Below are 20291 nucleotides of genomic sequence, written 5' to 3'. Positions count from 1 at the left end.
ATAAGCATGAAAGATGGTTGAATCCTACCATGCACAATATGAACCAATATTATTATGAAATAAATATGTTGGTAACGGCCATAGTATTACGTTATTTTGGACATCCCAGACAAGAAATATATCAAAGATACCGGCACACAAATCATCGACCAAGGTGCAAATATAATAATCACTCCGTTAATTTAAAATTATTAGGCTAGGAGATTTATTCCCCCGCGTAGCTTAAGTACATTACGTATGCATACGTGGTTCTCTCTAGGCTTTACTTTGAGGAAGCTAGTAAATATTCTTAGAAGCCACCCCCGCCGCCTCCTCCCAATCCTCCACCACCGCCGCCTCCAGCTCCACCACCGAAACCGCCGCCTCCTCCTTCACCACCTCCGAATCCTCCACCGGCGCCACTTTCGCCTCCGAAACCTCCACCTGAGCCACCTCCAACTCCTCCGCCTTCGCCGCCGCCGCCGCCGAGTCCTCCACCGGCTCCACCCCCACCACCAGCCCCTCCGCCAGCTCCGCCACCAATCCCACCACCCTTGCCTCCTCCAAAGCCACCACCAGTACCGCCGCCGCCGCCAACCCCTCCACCAGCTCCGCCGCCGCCGCCAGCGCCTCCACCAGCTCCACCTCCAAAGCCACCCCCAGCACCGCCGCCGCCGCCAGCCCCTCCACCAGCTCCACCACCAATCCCTCCACCAGCTCCACCACCTTTGCCACCTCCAAAGCCACCACCAGCACCACCTCCACTGCCAGCCCCTCCACCAGCTCCACCACCAGCTCCACCACCTTTGCCACCTCCAAAGCCACCACCAGCTCCACCACCTTTGCCACCTCCAAAGCCACCACCAGCACCACCTCCACTGCCAGCCCCTCCACCAGCTCCACCACCTTTGCCACCTCCAAAGCCACCACCAGCACCACCTCCACTGCCAGCTCCACCACCAATCCCTCCACCAGCTCCACCACCTTTGCCACCTCCAACACCAATCCCTCCACCAGCTCCACCACCTTTGCCACCTCCAAAGCCACCACCAGCACCACCTCCACTGCCAGCTCCACCACCAATCCCTCCACCAGCTCCACCACCTTTGCCACCTCCAACACCAATCCCTCCACCAGCTCCACCACCTTTGCCACCTCCAAATCCACCACCAGCACCACCTCCACCGCCAGCCCCTCCACCAGCTCCACCACCTTTGCCACCTCCAGATCCACCACCAGCTCCACCACCTTTGCCACCTCCAAATCCACCACCAGCACCACCTCCACCGCCAGCCCCTCCACCAGCTCCACCACCAGCACCAGCTCCACCGCCAGCCCCTCCACCAGCTCCACCGCCAGCCCCTCCACCAGCTCCACCACCTTTTCCACCTCCAAAGCCACCGCCAGCACCACCGCCGCCACCAGCACCGCCGCCAATACCTCCACCACCACCTTTGCCACCTCCAAATCCACCACCAGCACCGGCACCACCGCCACCTCCTACCCCTCCACCAGCGCCACCACCAAAACCTCCACCACCACCTTTACCACCTCCAAACCCACCGCCAGCACCGCCACCGCCACCAAACCCTCCACCAGCTCCACCACCAATCCCCCGCCACCACCTTTACCACCCCCAAATCCCCCACCACCTCCAACTCCACCACCATGACCAAGGCCTCGAGGCCCTCGACCAGCCCCACCGCCGGCGCCTCCTCCGAAGCCACCACCACCTCCAAGTCCATCCTCACCACCAAGAAGGAAATCTTTCTCTAACTGACGCCCTTGGGCCAACCCCACGACCATGACCAGGGCCATCACCAATAGCCCCAGTCCCCCCAAACACTTCATAAGCCTTCCCATCTTCTCGCTACAACTCCAGCACTTAACACTTCTGGGGCTGAAGCCTGAGTTAGTACGGTGTATATATAGACTGAGAATTAAATGCTGCCATGCTGGTTGGTGGAGCTCTCACTGAATCCGTTATTCGTTCTCGCCGTGTAAAGTTAGCCAGTGGCGAACAGCTCAGCCCCACTTGGCCACCGGAAGCTCAGCCCCATTTGACAATGCGCCGTCCTTTTTAATGCACGCGCTCCTCCCAACTAACTCGATATTCCCCTTGGCCACCGTCGCCCAATCTTGGGCTCCTGCTCCCCCACGTTGTCGGGTTTATGCATGCATGGATGCCATCATGCGTGATTTTTTTTTTCTTCTTCTTAAAACGTATAGGTTATATTTGACGCGTACGTATGCGTTCAATAAAATTAAAAAATAAAATATCTTGAAATGCTCAAAGCAACTAACCGTTCTACCAAAATGACTGGCCACATAAGCAGCTATCCAATCTGCAGCCTCCTTGGCTTCTCAAAAAATATGTTTGGTCTGAAATGTCCCTCCGTCCTTCAATATTTTCTAGATATCTCGGAACAATGGATAGTCGCAGTCGTTACCCCTTATACCCCGTGATTTGTTTTGTTTGTCATGCACAACTTGTTACAAGCGACGTGCACCGTATATTATACGGCATGCATTTGTGAACCCTCTTATTTGATGATTGTCCATCCCTTGATGCATGCCTAGCTACTCATCTTTCGATGCCGGCCATCTACAGCACCGTTATGATGAGAGGGACGGAAGAAGTCAATTGGCAGGTGGTGGACGGAAGATGTCAAATTAATTACCAGTCTTGGTTGCAGCAGAATATGATTGTTCTGTGCTCAAGCCTGCAATGGAAGCTTGATGGAAGCGTGGATCACCATGCTAATGTCCTTCCAAATTCTGATGGCTTCATTGGGTTTGGGGGCCTTAGTTAGCTTCAATTTATTTTGGTACATACGTGATACTCTTTAACTTTCTGGCTGACAGGATTCCATTTTGGCAAAAACCATAGTTCATTCACCTGGGATGGTGGCATTAATACAATGCATCTCGGATGCTATATAATGCACCCACCACCCTGGTCCCAAAGCCTGCCCAAACTCAATTTTCGTCATCAAGTAATTAAAACTATTGCCACCACTCGATATTTGCCGCTCCCAATCTACGTAGAATAGAATCCATAGTTCACCTTCAGCAAAGTGCCAAAATATGAGTCTATAGGGTTATTTAGATCGAGCTAAGTGGAAGGAGTATTGCTCGAAAGAGCGAGCGATCATGGAAAATTCATGGGTGAGAAGCCACTTCGATCTCTTTCATTAACTATGCACCCTTTTAGCATCCTAAAATCCTCATGCAAACAACGTACGTAGTTACATAGTTTTTGATAGTTGTTGGAGAATACGTACAACTTCTTTTTCTATTCAGCAAATGGCAATGCGAAAAAAATCCCTCCCCAAAGCAGCATAAAACATTCGCTTCTTCATTGAAAAAGGGAAAAAAAATTTCTCATAAAGCTATAATTTGAAGAAAAAAATAGCATGTAGATTAATAAGATTTTCTTTTGAGTAAAACCATCTCCCAGATTAAGCATGTAGATTAACCATCTCCCAACTAAAAAATTGGCGTGGCATGAATGAGTCCTTGATGATAAAAATGCGCATGGAGGGAGGCTTGGAAAAGTGAGCATCACATTAATCACATCACATGCTATTTGCCAATGGATGGTGACTGGCTGGATGCAGACAGATAGATTGGTATGCATCCATTCTCTGAACCTGAATCATCTAACGCAAGCAACCAGAAGAAAACCCAAGAATCCTTGTTCAAGGAACGGCTAAAGATGGTCCTTCACATCGAACATGGCTGTGATAGCTGATGCGTCAAGGCTTCTTCTCCCTTTGGGCTCACTTTTAGTTCCCACCCAAGACCTCCGATGCATGGTATATATGATGCACCACATGAGAAGCTATGTTTCATGTTCGAGATGATGTAGCTGATCAGCCCCAAGCCAAGGCAATGATCCATGATATCTCTCTATCTTGATTTGTCAAGGGGACAAGATCCGTGCATTTCTACCGCCACCTGCGGATTGGATGCAAGATACTGTGCAGACTCTACTTAATTCTCATTATTATTCTCTGTCTTGCTTGCTAATATTAATGGATATATATATATATATATATATATATATATATATATATATATATATATATATATATATATATATATATATATATATATATATATATATATATATATATATATATATATAATATTAATGGATATATATATATATATATATATATCTCTTTGTTCTCTCTCTATTTATATATCTCTTTGTTCTCTGAACATGCATGAGCAAATGAGCAATATCTCCACAGAGGCAAAGTAGCTAGATCTGATGTTGACTAGACCATTGGATCGATGGACCCATGCATAGTGCCTTAAAATTAATGTTTGCTCATGTGATGCATGAGCATTGGAATTAACCCCTTTCCCACGAACACGATTCATAAAAACAGAAATTAAAGTTGGAGACACTCACGAGAAGGTTCTCCCACTTATAATTTTCCTCCTTTATCTCCAACAGCAGGTAGCATTTTGATCCCATTGTAACCATCCGCTTGTTTATTTGTTGAAAATAGGAGGACAAGGAGAAAAAGTGCAAGAACCTAAGGAAAGCAATAAAATAGCTACACTTTGATGTATGTGATAGAATTGGAGCTTGCGAGCTATATGACCAGTGCCGGCATCTGCATTTATTTAAGTGGTTGGGACAATGTGTCGGTGTAGACTTTTGATGTTTGAAGAAACCGTGAAAGCGAAATGTACAAGCATAGGTTACATGAGTCATAGCAGCAATATTTGCCAAATTATTGACAAATGTTTTTATATGCATATCCTTGTAGCCTTATTAAATATTTATCCTCCAAAAATCGATATATACCCCTCAAATACCCACCTATGTCATTCTATGGTTTACCAATTAATCTACGACACGATTACCTTCCTTGTAAATGTATGACATCTTCCCTTCCCTAGGTCCACAGCATCAGTGGAGGATCTCTTGCGCCATATGAGAGTAGCTTTGCGGTTGCTGAGTACAGCTGGATGGGGTTATCGCCTGTGCCTATTTAGTTTATCACATCTGGTTAGATAGAAATAACAGGATCTTTGAGGACAGGAGGGCGCCCCTAAGGACTATTGTGGAGATGGCACTCTATCAGGCTGTTGACGTCACTAAGACTACTTTGGATGCTTCATCTGGGATAGCCAGGAAATTTGGGACCCCCTCTCTGCTATTACAACACCCAAGTTTGTCCTTGTTTTTTGCGAGCTCACACCCTCCAGCCATCTCAAGGTGAACTTTGATGGTAGCCTACTTGCTAGTGGAGACAGATCTGGTGTGGCGTTTGTGATTAGGGACCAGTTCTCTAGGCTGGTAACGGCGGGAGAGCGACGCTCCTTCAGGACATCAGTTTTGGGAGCGGAGCTTAGGGCAATGTAGGAGGACATCTCCTACGCGAGACAGGTGTTAGGCGCTAGGAGCATCATCCTTGAGAGGGACTCAGCCATGGTGATTGAGTGGATACTAGAGGAGGGGGGATGAGCATCCACTTCTTGGTGATATCTGGTAGTTGGTGCGGGAGTATGATACATTTCAAGCCGTACATGCATACCGAGAGATAAACAGAACTGCGGACTGGGTTGCCATGCTGCCCACTACTCTTGAGAGATCCTCTAGACCAATATTCTATTGTTCCTCCTCCACTGAGTAGTCTTCTTTTTTTTAACTCTATTGGCTGTGCTCACACGAGATTAGTATAAGCAGCCGGTGTACCACAAAAAAAAAAAAGCCAAAGGCTAAATATCAAAAAGACAAGAATGACAGTATGAGGATGTACCTAAATGGTGCTTCATCCATTGAATAATGGAGATAAGAGTCACTCTCAAGCCAGCGTTGATATTGCTTTTAGCTATTATTTTGTTGTTCATAGTTCTCACTTTTTTTTAATACAAAATATTAAGAAAGTGACAATCATAATATGGCGATGTGCCTAGATAATGTTTAATCTAACATGGCATGTTTATGTTGATAGCATCATTTAGGCTATTTTTCTTCTTCTTATCACTCGCAAGTTTTTTTTTCTTTTTAACATGATTGAATATATAAACTTGTTGATAATCTTAATTTTTTATTGTTTTAATTTTCTACTATGTAAATTCATTTGAAAACTTTCACAAGATAATCTTATTTTCCCAATATGCATCAATTCTAGTTGAACTCATTTGTGTCCAATTAGATTGAGCTTAGTCATCTTGAGAAAATATCTTGGTCATGGGCTCATGAAAATTGAACCTTCCTAAAGAGAAAAATAAAATAAAGGCGGAGAGAGAGAATAGTGAAAGGAGACAAAGGGTTTGTTGGGACTCGGACTTACAGCTGCAGAGCGAAGTCGTCAACAAGTTCGCCGACCGCATCGAAGACCGCCAGCTCGAGTCCACCCGTGTCCGAGAGGTTCGCTTTTCTCCCATAAAAGTAATCCATCTTCAGTTATTATTATTTTTTTAAGATCTTTTTCGTCTAAATTCAATAAATAGAAAGGCTAATGGCTGATTGTTTGTTTTTTCTTTCCTTTTCTTTTATTTTTTTAAAGCTGTTTATTCTCTTATTGTCGATATTTCCACTATTTTATTTCATGAACTCTTTGCATACTTGGTGGAGTGCCAAAGTTCTCTTTTTTATAATATATATAAGAAAATAGTTGTTGTTGAGTTGAGCTCAACTGATGTTTATATCTCTTGGTGTATTTTGTTGTCATGATGTTGTTTGTGTGCTGCAGGCCATGTCACCTTAAGCATCATCTGCTCAATTTTATTGGAATGCAAACAGATATGAGGTATATTTGTCTAACCCTCTCAGTTTTTTCGTTTTTAGATTAAGAATAAGATGAACGTATATTAAATTGCCTTTTTTTTTTCACATATAGAAAGGTTTGTGACTTACGTCCCAGCGACAACAATCCTTCTTTTAATTTGACGAACAGTTTTTGAAGTATAAGGTCTTGTCATTTTAAAGGGGCTTGGGTTGTTGTTTCTGCAGTTTAAGTGTGATCCAGTTTTCCAAAACTTGGCTATTTGAAGCGGCAATTGATTATGTGTATTCTACTTGTATCTAAATCAAGGCTTAACAATGTGAATTGTGATTCACGATGCTTGACAATACCTATATTTGCATACTTATCTTGGTAGTTGGAAGTATACTTTTGAATGTACTGCCATCTCAAACTTTTCCTGTACCTTTTCTTGGATTGTTTTTTTTGTGATTTAAGTGTGATATCTAGTTTTCCAAACTTGGCTATCTGAAGCAACAATTGTTTATGTGCATTCTACTTGTATAATAAATGAAGGTTAATAGTATGGATTGTGATTCATGTATGCTTGGCAAGACCTATATTTGCATACTTATCTTGGTATTTGAATTATACTTTTGAGTGTGCTGCTATCCCAAACTTTTCCTGTACATTTTCTCAAGTTAGTTTGTTGGCTTATCGAGGCAGAAATCTTGTGCCTGTTTTGAGGAGGGTGCTTAAACCTAGATAATATAGCAATTGCTGATGTTTAGCACCCTATGAATTGGTCAGAGATTTGTTAGTCATGGTCTAGGCTATAATACTCCCAGTGAGTGTTCATGCACACTCCACTGTTTTGAAGTTGAGTTGAAGTAGTCCAATTTCTTGGGAAGCCTGCTGGCAATTTTGCGGCTGATCTATCCGAGGAATGCTAAAAATTGGAGATATTTATCACAATTTGGTTCAGCTAATGACATATTGGAGAACAGTTGACTTAGATACAAGAAACATTACCACAAGGGCGGATTCGATTCTTTAGATGGAGTAGAAGATTTGTTTACAGATATAAGTAGCCATCATTACACTGACATAAGTTAATCCTATTCCACAGTGTGATCTTGCATCACCTGACAACATTTTGCCGACATGCTTGAAAACCAACACGCAAACTTTGATCCCCTGCTGAATTTTGTATATCTTGAAAGTTAAAAATCTTGCAAATAACCTGCAAAGACTGCATTTCACTCTGGCAATTCACTTACGCCAAAGTTTTGCAGGAAAAGCATAATGTTTATACTTCAATGAAACATTATATACTATTTAATCATTTAGTGTGAGCTTTACCAATAACAGTTACATCATAGATATATCTCTTAGCTCTATGGCAACAGGCTATCTACTTTATTCAACTTGTAAGTGCTACACAGTGCATCCCAATTATGTGCACAGTACAAAATGGAAAGTGATTATTCTACTATTGACTTGTACTCCTGTAGAATCTGCCACGAGGTATTTGAAAAGACAGTTGGATTGTGACAGCAAGGCTAGTCATCTCCTCATGAGCTTCAAGTCGTGCTGTGAGGAGCAAGATTTTGTGTTGCACAATGCGAAGGCGAGGTCGATCATTTATAGACTCCCAGAGTGTGTTTTGGTCCTACTGAGGTGGTAATTTGCAGGCAAGTTTATATTTCAGGTTCAAGATGCCAATTTCTCAATTCTTTGACAAGACATCTCCATGCAGAAAATGAATTATGTGGAGTAAATTTTAAAAAATCTATTTTCAAATGGGTTTCAAAGAAAAATTATTTTCAATTGGTACTCTTAATACTTTTTATTCTAGAAATTTTTATTCAAATTGATATTGTCCATGCTCGAATCTGGGCACATATCCGTGGCTTCTGGCTTTGTGGTTTCTGTGATTTGAATACTTCGATCAAAGCCTTCTCCATGCTAGTCCACTCGAAAGGCTGCATGGCTCGTATAGTTGTATGTTATGGTTTTCCAAAAGCCATCTCTAAGTGCAATTCAGGAGTTTCCAATTCACCTAAAAAGATTCAATATTTTTGCCTTTGTTTATTTTTGTTGATGTTTTTCATCATTTTCTCATCCTTGTGTTCAACTGTTCATTGCCTTCTTGGACTTGGGTAGTCGGTGGTCCAGAAGAATACTCCTTGTCCATTTACATTCTTTATGCTTTCAGACGTCTCTTCAGTGTTATCCATACGTTTGCCATCTGTAGTTGGGGAGATGATATCCATATGCTGAAACAGAATCAGGTTTGTTCCGCTTCTACGTGCTGCGTCCTCAAGATAATATTTGCTGCTGCTGGCAAGCTATCCTAAGATTCCTGTCCCCTGGATCATGCATTCCGGCATCTCCCTTTGTGAATTCTTAGTAGCAGAAAGTAGGCTATGATTAGTTTAGATGCTCGTAATTTACTATTAATGGAGACAATTCATATGGCCAAGCACACTGTATTTTTCTTGTAACTAGTTCCGAACATGCATGATGCACGTGATTAAGGACAGGAAAAACATAACTAAGTAGACTCCTACAAAATAAGACTTGTTAACCACTGAAGGATAAAAATAATTATTTTAGAAGGAATAACTAAGCAGAATAAAATTAAAAATAAAAACTTAAAATTATTAAAATTAATGAATACTTAAATAGAAATTCTAATAGAATTAGAATTTAACAGTGAATCTCAACAATAAGCTGGATGGTGCATGGCATGCATATAGAGAGCAAAAGAATAACAGTAATGTTTTTTTTTTCTTTTTCCAAGTAAAAAGTGAGATTCTGAAAATTTAATGGAAGGGCAATTCTGTTATATAGTCTAACTATAGAATAGCAATTCAGTTTTAAAAGCTCCGATAAATGCTGAAGGAACAGAAAGGGCACCCTGTTCTAACCTGCAAGCATCTCACAGCATAATCCAGCTAAACTAAGTGGACAATGCCAAATCCCTCTTGGAAGGACTTCAGGGCAGCCACCTCATGAAACCTACGAACCTATTTGCTTCAACAATAAGGTAATAATTGATTGCAAGATAACCAACTTACATCTGGAAGCGCACTTGCTTGGTCGCCGGAATAATCCCCGCAGAAGGCAACATAATTTGCCAAAAAAAGCAGCAGAAGACACCATTATATTTCTTCTCTTACATATTTCCTGCACGCCGGGCCTTTTTGCAGGAGCAACAGCATATAGTACCCTTGCATCTCCTGAATCCAAGATCTGCACCATTTAGACAATGATAATTTATGCCAACCAAAAATATTTTCAAATGGTTAATCAATATGTGGAAACCATTCAAAAGGCGGAGCACTTCCAAGAAATTAATATTATCGATCCATCAGTAATCAGTAATAAATGATTATTCCATTTACTCATAATTTTGCCTATTGCGTTGATTCATTAGCAACATCAAAGCTTTCTGTGGATCAAAATTTGACACCTATGTACATCCACCAACACCAATTCTACAAAGTTCCCAAGTTCAAACCACTACAATAGGCATGCTTCCTTGTTGAAAGCATCCCTATCAGAGAAAATTCTTCATTAAGACTATACGGATAGAATCTTAAAAGCTATTGAAACTTTCCATAGCAATTCATTCATTTAGAGCGTCAGACTCATATACAACAGATGAAGCCACCATTAGCATCTCCAGCTCGCAAGCGCCAACAGCATCAAGCAAACAACAACAGGGAATACATTTTCACGTAGCCATGGCTCCTATGTGCTTTATGAGGGTAACAAACAAGATCATAGGCATGCTCCTAATAAAATGGGGAAAAGCTTGCACAAGATCAGTAAAACAATCTCATGCAACATCACTGACCTTAACAGTGCCCCAGTCATCTAATGGAGTTCCCAACGTGACTGGAGAGTTTCCAAGCAGTTATTCAGATGTCTCTCAGTTTTTGGGCCTAGCTCATCTAGTATAGCTCCAGAGAACCAAGCACCATTTACTAGAGCTGCAGCTTAGCATAATATCAGTCCAGTGAGAATTCCATGTCTCTGACTGGATTAGTTCCCCCTGCTTTCACCAATATAACAACTGGGAAGCTCCATGAAGATGAGGAAGTAACATCTCTCTGACTCCCTGATATACTGGACTTCCCCCTTCATCAGTTTTAGGATCTTCCTGCATATGCTCAGACCAAGGCCTTCCTGGGTCACCCAGCTGGAGTTATGGAACATATCTTGCACAAGTTCTGCTGGAAGGCCATCACCTGGGCAAACAATCCTACGCCATAAAAAACCAACACTTGATCAGCAATTAGAGAAAAAAAAGGCAAACGGCAGAAGACATAAAACTATTGAAGCGAAAACAGGCTTAAAATTTTAAGATATTGGATGTTATATAACATCCTAGTATGCCATACTATGCCGTCATGGACGGTACCGGACGTACCGTACCGTACCGCTTCAGTATTGGTACCGGTACGGATAACGTATCGAGGGTTGGTATGCCAAAAAAAAAAATTCTGCATTGTACCGTACCAATACTATGCTAGTGTGGCACCGGTACAGAGGCCGATACTGGTACGGCGAACCTTGCATGACATGCAAAATAACTTATATCAGTATAGCTTCCTTCTAGTTAGTGATAGGAGAGAACATAAAAGAATAGTAAGGGCAACACACATAATGATGTCTGACTGGAACGATATGAAATTGCAGTGGGAATAATAGGATGTTTTCCACCCCAATTTCAGTTTATGAGAAAACATGTATAAGAGATTATTATGAAATTTTAGCTGTGTGTGTAATTGTTTTGAGTTTTTTATAAGCTTTCAGTCTTCAAGGATTTCAAATTTTTGATTGAACAAGTTATGCTTTGTGTTCATTATTTTAAAGAGAACATCAGCACCGATAGAACAAGTTTGAAAATAAGTTTCAGTGCCCATAAATCATTTTCAACAAGTCCAGAGCAAATTTTTCTGGAATACCTATCATTTTGTTAGTAACACATCAGAAATGTTCTCCTTTTTTCAGCACAACTTTCTTTCAGTATTTTCTTTAAATCACTTTTATGTGACTAAAAGGGTCTTGCTTTTACATGCTCAATACAACAAGGCAGTTTGATAACTGAACCTCATAAGAAACAAATAGGACTCAGAGATTTCGTAATTGAGATGTTCTAGTGTTTCGAATTAGAGTACAACAAATCAATAGCACATGTGGGACCATATATCATGGTCAGCTAAATTCACCGATGGCTATTCAGAGAAGTTGCTTAAATTCCAACATTTGATGCACAACAAGAAAAAGAAAACAAGACTAGAAACACCTGTATGCACACATGAACTTGCCACACATTTATAAAAAATATAAACAAATGCCATATTTACCGTGATATCAATCCACCTAAAAGATAGGAAAAAAAGCATTCAGGTTGACAAGAATTCAAAATTTTAAAAAATAAAATACAAAAATGCCATATTTACCGTGATATCAATCCACCTAAAAGATAGGAAAGAAAGCATTCAGGTTGACAAGAATTCAAAATTTTAAAAAATTAATTAATGAGTACATAGAATAAGCAGAGGATCAAACAATTCATTGATTCACCGCCCTTTTCTAACTTTGTTTCTCTGAAGGATCATTTGATCCATACCTTCTAATCTAATATATATTTAAAAAAAACCTGGTTAAGAAAGCAATGGATAAAGTATGACCTACATATGCTTGCTCTTAGATTTTTAATTCCAAAAGACTAAAAGGGAAAGAAGGTTCATTGCTACAAGACTTATACTAGCTATCATTTTTGCTATAGAATGGGGGGAAATTTGAAGATCGTGTTATTGGGATATGTTCTTGATGCATGAAATGATCACAGTAAAGGATTGTGATTCTTACAACCATCAGATAAGCTATATGTCTCAATAAGCAGGAAAGCATCCAGGATATCACAATGAAAGCCTTATTGTCATATACATGCTATTATACTGATTTTATGTTATACAAACAATTAAACATTTGGTCTTCTAAAGGTAACAAATAGCAATTCTACTTCCGCAGTTCTACAAACTAAGGAATAAGAGCAATATAGCTAGCAGACCTAAATTGGAAAAGCACCACTTCTGTTCCATCAGCATTCTGCTTCAAACTTGGCCTCACTTGGATCTCCACCCACCCATCTGGAGATGGTGCATGCCGCACCATATTCAGCAAAAAATCAGCCAAGACTTGCTGAATTCTAACTTGGTCTCCATATACAGAAATTATTTTTATTTCTTCAGGAATATCCCGAATTAATTGTAAACCTCTTTCTCTCAGCAAAATCATCACTTGGCTAACAACAGCATTTATAACGCTTCCAAGCAGAAATTCACCTTTGTCGAGGATCAATGAGCTAGTATCAGAAAGACAACATTAGTCCATGTGCCCAGAATAGGAAGCTAGTAGTAACAAAGCATAGATATGGTGCTGTAAAAATCATGGCCATAAGATGATCTATCCAAACATAAGATACAGAAATATAATTAAAGCTTATCTGATATGATCTATTATAATGTAATGTACATACGCACTGAGTTATAATTTAAGTGTGGTGGAGTTTTTCATCTCAGGATATTCGTGATATGCTTGCCATTTCAGGTATTTACATATATTTACATGCAGACACTTGCATTCCTAATTTCATATACACATATAGAATCGCAGATACTATATAGACACATGAATATAGTTACATAATGTGACTTTTTGATGCTTAAATTGGTTGTCGGAGTCGGTGCTTCACAAGGATAATTAATTATTGAGTAATAGATGTATGCACTTGTTTAGGGGAAGCTTGCAGGGCAAACTCCCTAATTGCATTGACTCAGAATACATAGCCAATAAAGTTGGCTCTTCTCTTGCCTAACAGTTGCCCTAGCTGGGAATCTGGCACTAATTCAGAGGGCCGATGTCTGGTTGGGAGACAACTTAAAGATCCTCTTGCATTAAGGTTGCCTTGGCCAGGAAGTGGGCACTAATTGAAAGGTTGACATCAAGTCGAGAAACAACTAAAATTTGCAAAACATCTAAAACTTACAAGATACTTAGTCCAAGTACACATCCTCTGTTTTTTGGCCCCCCAATTGATTGGGGGGAGGGGGCAGAGTAGACGATCGAAATTAAAAGTGACATATTATCTGCCTGTCTCACCACAACAGATTAGTCCATTAGATAAGAATATATGTAGGTTTGTCCAAGCATTGAACTCCCACAACCTCTTGTCACAAACTTGATAACTCTTTCAAACAACGACTACCCATGTCTACAAATTTAGAAAATGTTTTGGCCAAACCACATGCTAGGATGGTTCAGTAGTTTTGATTTATTTCAGCTGGTTTCAACCAAAGATTTGGTACCAGGAGTGATGCCTCTGTATCGGCCACAAACCAATATGTTGATGGGAGGGGGAGGGGGGGGTTTACCACTGTTCAAAAATATGTTACATGCATTCTTTATTCGATTGTTAATTCAGTTACACAAGTAGGTTTTCTAGTCTTGACAACCTTAAATATTATTATAAGTTCACTGATTTACAAAAAGTTATTATATTTGAATCAGTAATGAACAAGTATAATTGTCCAATGTATTTTTTATGATGCACTATGTGAAATTATGCATTACACAATAAATTTCATGTGAAATAGCAAAGAACAAGCTCTGAGCACACATGGAAAATGTAATATTAATAACACCAAATTCATGTTGATACAACTCATTACTTATTTTACTAAACTTTATTACTTATTTTCCTGAACTTTGGGCTTTCAATCAAAAGACTAAAATAGTTAAACTAGGGGTAAGATCACCTTGTGATAGTAAGACCAAGGCATATCAACAACTTAAGTTAGGGGTACCGCAAAAGATAATTCAAGCATTCAAATCAAGGAACTTATCAACTTTCGCATAAAGTCGGCATTAAAGAAATATTTTTTTAAAAAAATGCAAAAAAAATAAAAACGGACCCAAACTAGGCCTTATTGGCCGGCCCCTACTTGTTCTGATTGATATATAGTGTTCGTAGGATACATACCCTATTAACAAGGGGGCATTATGCCCCATATCACAATATTTTAATCCTTGATTTCAACTAAAACAAGTTGAATGGGAGAGAAAATTGACTTGTACACGCCATATAAAAATAATATATACAAATACTATATGATATGAATGAAAATTTTAAGAAAATAATCAGGCCCAACAAATTAAACTTTGAAATTCTATGAAGCGTGTGGATTATGAAATTTGTTACACTCTGAATTTTGACACCTAAAATGGCTCATTAGTTAATTGTCTAATGATATGGAATTATGGAGTTACCTTACCTATCAAATAATTATTAATAGGCTATACCCATAGACCTTTCAGTCTCATGCAGTATTGATCGAATATCAGTTTCCTTCAGAACCATGTTTAGTGAACAAAATTATATTGGTTAAGTTTTCCAACATATGACGTGAATACAATTAGACTGGTACATACCTGTTAAAAGTAATTGACACCCACAAAACTTTTCATATTTAGCCATACTTGCATTAACTCCTGAAACCCAAGTTAAATATTAACTTTCCAAAGATCGAAGTGCAATGATCCTCTAGAATGTCATGTGTCTCCAATTATGCCACCAAGCATCCTAAACCTCCTAACACTTAGTAAAGAAGATCCTTGATCAAATTCAAACACACCCTTCATTGGTTCTATAGTACAAGTAGCATTTCACCCATGAGTGAACTCGACACTTCAAAAGGATTATAAGCCTTGCAAGTACTTTCATACTACTAAGCATAGCCAAACTTTTCAGCATTGTACATAAACCAAATTTTCACTTAATCCTGCATCTGTAAGCCCTTAGCATTAACTCTCAATTGGCACGTACTTGGGCGACCACTTAAGCCCCATATCTTAAGTTTTGACCTAGCTAATGTGCTAGTATGCCATAGACCCATGGCAACCAATGGAGGTTTGAGATACTTCAAGAATAATGTAATTATAAGATAACATGGCATATACATTGTACTCTGTGCATATTTAAGAAGACATAAATATTAATTACATGTTCCATGACAATGAACACTAATTGTAATTACATAAAGACCTGTGCATCCTTACAATCGACAATATATTTTATGGAAAGATATTACAGTTAAGGAGAGTTAGTGGCCATAACAAATGTTCTGCCTTGCAACTGTTCGAGGACTGTTTCTCATCCAGTGAATTTCCAAAATCAATGTTGGATTAAATAGTCAATGAGAGAAATGATTCCAACTAGCTTTTTTTCATCTTTTTCTTTACATTAGCCACTTCTCTGAGCACAGTAGGTACAAGTGACTTTTTCCAAAGTCAATCACCTCCAAGTGATCATGTGCAATGTCTTCGAGCTATTTGTCAAAAGCAAATTAAATATTAAGCAGGCCATTGTTATTTGTCATTTTCCAACCTAATTCATTCTTGTACCTAAGTTTTGCTGTGTATTTCCGTTTCAGTTTTGATTGGTCTAGATAGAATAATTCCACTTAGTTTTGATAATGTTTTGCCTCTCTTGCTTTTCTTCCCAATGTTTTCCAGTTGGACTCTCTTTCCATATTCACAGTTAACTTTTGAGTTCTCTACCAGTTACTTTCAGACATAAAACTGAGCTGCTGGGAAAATACGTGATGCTTATGACTTGAAAGTAAGAAACATTTTTGAGCATTTCTATGTAGAATGGTATGAAACAAAATCAAGAAACACATCTGGTTTGCCTATTATTAGTAACATCTCAAAACCAATTGTTTAAACAAATGAGTTTGCCAATACTGTTTTCCAGATGGTCTTATTGAACCCATATGGTGGCAAATCAGCATTCTAAGGCTGTACTGAGAACAAAGCAAATCAGTGCCCACTCCAAGTTCTCCTCAATGTCACTATATCAATATAGTTCTGCAATTTATCCATATCCAGTAGAATAAAAACATGGAAATAAAATAATTGCAAAATGGACAGAGTACAGCACACTTTCCAAACTGAAGTGGAAAAAAAAAAATACTTACCCATCCTCAATGCTTTGTAGATTCACGTCCTTTATGATCTTCATCATCTGTCTCTCACAAGAAGCACTAGTTTCAAGGAACTGCTTCTGATCATCAGTTAAGTCTGTCATCTCCAACAGTGAGTTTGTGAACCGAATACCGCTAAGTGGATTTTTTATCTCTTGGTATATATAAGCCAGCTCTTTCATTCTTGCATAGCATTTCTTTTCCTGCTGCCTCTGGATTTCAAGAGCTTGCTGCAGTTCAGGGCTAGCAATCTGCAAGAAGCAAAAGCCTCCGATAATCTGGCCATCCATATTACTTCTTGTATTTGCTGTCAGAAGTGCCTGCACAAATTTGCCATCCTTGTCAAAGAATGCAAACGGGAATTTGTCTGTTTCCTGCCCTCCAATGGCATTGTGAAGGACAATCATGAATTTTGTAAGAGCATCTGGACCTTTGAGTCGACAGCAGCTGCCAAAAACTTCTCCAACCAGAAGCTTTCCAATCATTTCCCCTCTTGACCAACCAGTAATCTTTTCCATTGCTGTGTTCCACTCTGAGCAACACGTGTTCTCATCCGAAGCAAATATGGGGGGAATCAGAGGGTTAGGACTATGTACGATAGCCTTATAATCACCTTGTATCTGAATGAATTTATCCATGACCACTTTCTGTCCAGTAACATCCTGGCCAACAAAACAGACACCTACGATATTGTTTGTGTAATCTCTACTAGAACAAGCATTTACTATGACATAAATAGCATTCTTCGATTGTTGCAAGGCAAAAGTCTTCAGCTTTAGCTCCACATTCTTATCTTCTTCACCTGCATGGATTTGAATTAGGTGAATGATCATTCTCTAAATCAAATGCATTTCCCTTTGAACCTGTCAAATCATGGTGTTGCATTCCATAATAGATTATATTGCAGAATTACACCTAAATTCAGACTTATAGACTGTAGTATAAGGCAAGCTTCCATTTACTTATTTTATCAGAGAGCATATATCTCCAACAAGAAGACAACAAACACCACTGCTACAGCCCCCAACTATTATCTATAAATAAATAAATAATTGTGCATAAGGAGAAAAAAAAACTGTACCTCTCAAGGCTCGGAAGAGAAGCTTAGCGACAACATCGGCCGACTCCTTGAAGACAAGATCCTTAACCAGTGATTTGCCCATAGCTTCCTCCACAGGGAGCCCTGTCAATTCAGCAATCTTTGTGTTCCAGCCATTGATACGTCCATCTGCATCAACTGCAAAAATGGGAGCAGTTGCTGTTTCTATCAACCTTACCATCTCCCTCGCAACCGAGCTGAGCTCATCTATCCCTTGCAACTCCAGGTCCCCAAACTGACCATTGATCATCGCCTTCGAATTGCTTGTCCCCTCCGCTGCTTCCCGAAAAGAATCCCTCAGAATGAGCTGCAATGAGTGTATGGCGTCCATCTCTGCATTCTCCCACGGCAAGCTCCTGCTCTTAACCACTTCCAAGAATGCCTTAAACGATGACCGAGGGTGCATCCTCTGCCCATCATCCTTGTCCTCCGGGTGATGCTTTGCACCACCCCACTTGACCTCCTTCGCTGTGTGCGACCTGAACCAAAACAAGAAGTCTCTTGGAGTGATATAGGCAACAGCCATCCCACAGACAGCATCCCCGAGTGCTGCCGCGCCCGGATAGCCAGCATCCGCCAAACTGTCGGTGCTCAGCCCCGTCGAGTCCCCATGACAAGCCGAGAGCCATTCCACTATATCCTTTATCTGAGCCTCTGTTGGAGTGACACCGACCGGCCAGTACTTCCCCTGATAGTAGAGGGCAGCTCCGTCACACTTCACCAAGTCCATTATGCTGGGGCTCTGGGTGACGATTCCGGCAGGCGATTCGCGGAGGAGCATATCGCAGAGCAGGGTCTGGGTCCTGAGGATGTGCTTCTCGGATAATTGCGCTGCCAATTGGAGCTCCATGTTCAGCTGAAGGCCGAAGGCCTGCATGAGGAACTCGCAGGCATAGCGGAGCGGAAAGGGGATGGAGCGAGGGGAGGTGTGGTGGCAAACGACGAGGCCCCAGAGCTTCATGGCGTTGCGGTTTATGCCGTCGTCGTCGCCGCTGCCGTTGATGACAACGGCCAAGGCAAGGGAGGCGATGGAGCCCATGTTGGCCATGTACTGAGCATGGCAGCCGTGCGGCGCCCGGAGGGTGGAGCCGACGAGGCAGAGCGGCTGCATCAAGCTCTCGTCTTGAATCACCTGGACGGGGGTGGAGTTGCAGTCGACGATCATCCGGACGCGGTTCTGCTTGAAGAGGAAGCGGGAGGCCTGGGGGATGTCGGTGGCCGGGTAGTGGAGGCCGAGGTAGGGCTCGAGGTCGTCGCGGCGGCTCTCGGCGACGACCTCCCCGTGCTCGTCCTCGTGGAACTTATACACCATGACGCGGTCGTAGCCGGTGAGCTGGCGGACGTGGTCGACGACGGTATCGCAGAGGAGCTTAATATCGCCGCCGGGGAGAGACTGGAGGCTCGAAATTGCCCGGACGGCGAGCTTCTGGGACTGTACGGCGCCGGCGATGGAGAGGGCAGGGTCCTCGGTGCGCGCAGGCTCGAGATCGATGACGATTCCGATATCAATTCTGTGAAGGATGGCGTAGAAGGGCTTGCCAGAGGCGCGGGAGTGGATCCAGAGGGGGTTGAGGAGGGTGATCTCGCGGGCGGAGGCGGCGCGGTCGAGGAGGACGGCGGAGGACGGGGTGAAGAGGGAGCGGACGTCGGAGCCGAGGGCGAGGCGGCGGTGAGGGGAGAAGGGGTCGAGGGAGGGGACGGACTGGGGGAGGTCGAGGAGGTCGGGGGCGTTCTCGGAGAAGGCGAGAAGGCGGAAGGAGGGCTCGTCGACGGCGACGGTGGCACCGAATGGCTGGATGTGGCCACCGCGCTGGATCCTGGAGAGGTACGCCGTGATCTGCTGCTCCGGGATCGACTGCGACGGCGTCGCCGTGCGCACCGACTGGGAGTAATTGAAGGACTTGCCGGACTCGCCGGACTGCTCGAAGACAGCGTGGAGGCGGGCGTCCACGGTATACTGGGCGATCGCCTTGCTCACCGATTCCGACGGATGGGAACTGCCGCCGCCCCGGAGGTTGCTCGCGCCGGATGACTGCGTCGGCCGGCTGCCGGACGCCATCTTCTACTTGTCTCGGAGCTAATTGATGTGGTATTATTGATGGGTTTTAACCAAAAAGGGTTGGAGTTACTTGAGATGCCACTGGAGCGGGTGCAGACTGGGGATTGGAGACGATTGGGTCGTTTTATTTCCCATCAGCTGGGAGTTTTCTTGGGCTTTGGTAGGCATGGAATGATGGAACTAAAGGAGGATGAGATCTCAGACAGGAGAGGAGCCATGGCTTTCTCTGTCTTATATTCCTCTGTGGACTCAACATCTGATTGAAGTTTTCAAGAATAAATTTTTTATAATATAGAAAAAATTTCATAGAGATATAATAAAATTTAATTTTTATTGGTTAAAAACTAAAATATTTTTATAAAATAAGAACAGATATT

General features: G+C 41.8%; 2 protein-coding genes and 1 long non-coding RNA gene across 13 annotated transcripts; 1 reads left to right on the top strand and 2 right to left on the bottom strand.

Annotated features, from left to right (window-relative positions):
- Nucleotides 1–145: 145 nt before the first annotated feature.
- On the bottom strand, nucleotides 146–1842 carry LOC103699762. The gene is made up of 3 exons (XM_039125163.1): nucleotides 1528–1842; nucleotides 784–1479; nucleotides 146–705 (listed from the first exon to the last, which is right to left on the bottom strand). Exons 1-3 carry the CDS (start codon nucleotides 1840–1842, stop codon nucleotides 277–279), a joined length of 1440 nt encoding a protein of 479 aa, XP_038981091.1. The 3' UTR covers nucleotides 146–276.
- A 4644-nt stretch (nucleotides 1843–6486) lies between these two features.
- Nucleotides 6487–9177, top strand: LOC113462338. The gene is made up of 2 exons (XR_005510950.1): nucleotides 6487–6758; nucleotides 8207–9177. It is a non-coding gene; the product is annotated as an uncharacterized LOC113462338 (long non-coding RNA).
- Nucleotides 7687–20160, bottom strand: LOC103701000 (phytochrome B). 11 transcript variants are annotated; one of them, XR_603119.3, is made up of 6 exons: nucleotides 17838–20154; nucleotides 16751–17558; nucleotides 12784–13077; nucleotides 10558–10965; nucleotides 9776–9937; nucleotides 7687–7967 (listed from the first exon to the last, which is right to left on the bottom strand). XR_603119.3 is itself a non-coding variant. In XM_039124371.1 (5 exons), the coding sequence occupies exons 1-4, from the start codon at nucleotides 19912–19914 to the stop codon at nucleotides 11233–11235; spliced, it is 3222 nt and encodes a 1073-aa protein (XP_038980299.1). In that variant the 5' UTR covers nucleotides 19915–20158; the 3' UTR covers nucleotides 10873–10965; nucleotides 11223–11232. The 11 variants fall into 11 exon arrangements, 2 of the variants coding, with proteins under 2 accessions (XP_008781148.2, XP_038980299.1); XR_603116.4 differs by having other exon boundaries at nucleotides 9776–9950; nucleotides 17838–20153; XR_603117.4 differs by having other exon boundaries at nucleotides 7687–7956; nucleotides 9776–9950; nucleotides 17838–20153.
- Between the last annotated feature and the right edge of the window lie 131 nt (nucleotides 20161–20291).

This window comes from Phoenix dactylifera, chromosome 3 (assembly GCF_009389715.1).
Source record: "Phoenix dactylifera cultivar Barhee BC4 chromosome 3, palm_55x_up_171113_PBpolish2nd_filt_p, whole genome shotgun sequence".
In the NCBI taxonomy this organism is placed as follows: Eukaryota; Viridiplantae; Streptophyta; class Magnoliopsida; order Arecales; family Arecaceae; genus Phoenix; species Phoenix dactylifera.
This window is presented reverse-complemented; position numbering and strand designations above follow the sequence as displayed.

What these genes read in the sequence shown, in the direction of transcription:
- LOC103699762 (XM_039125163.1), bottom strand. Translation starts at nt 1,842, where the DNA reads ATGGGAAGGCTTATGAAGTGTTTGGGGGGACTGGGGCTATTGGTGATG. An exon ending in TGGCGGTGGGTTTGGAGGTG is followed by an intron (nt 1,480 to 1,527) that starts GTAAAGGTGGTG and finishes GTGGAGGGGTAG; the next exon opens with GAGGTGGCGGTGGTGCCGGT. An exon ending in TGGCTTTGGAGGTGGCAAAG is followed by an intron (nt 706 to 783) that starts GTGGTGGAGCTG and finishes GAGGTGGCAAAG; the next exon opens with GTGGTGGAGCTGGTGGAGGG.
- LOC103701000 (XM_008782926.4), bottom strand. Translation starts at nt 19,914, where the DNA reads ATGGCGTCCGGCAGCCGGCCGACGCAGTCATCCGGCGCGAGCAACCTC. An exon ending in TCTCTTCCGAGCCTTGAGAG is followed by an intron (nt 17,559 to 17,837) that starts GTACAGTTTTTT and finishes AAATCCATGCAG; the next exon opens with GTGAAGAAGATAAGAATGTG. An exon ending in CTACAAAGCATTGAGGATGG is followed by an intron (nt 13,078 to 16,750) that starts GTAAGTATTTTT and finishes TTCTGATACTAG; the next exon opens with CTCATTGATCCTCGACAAAG.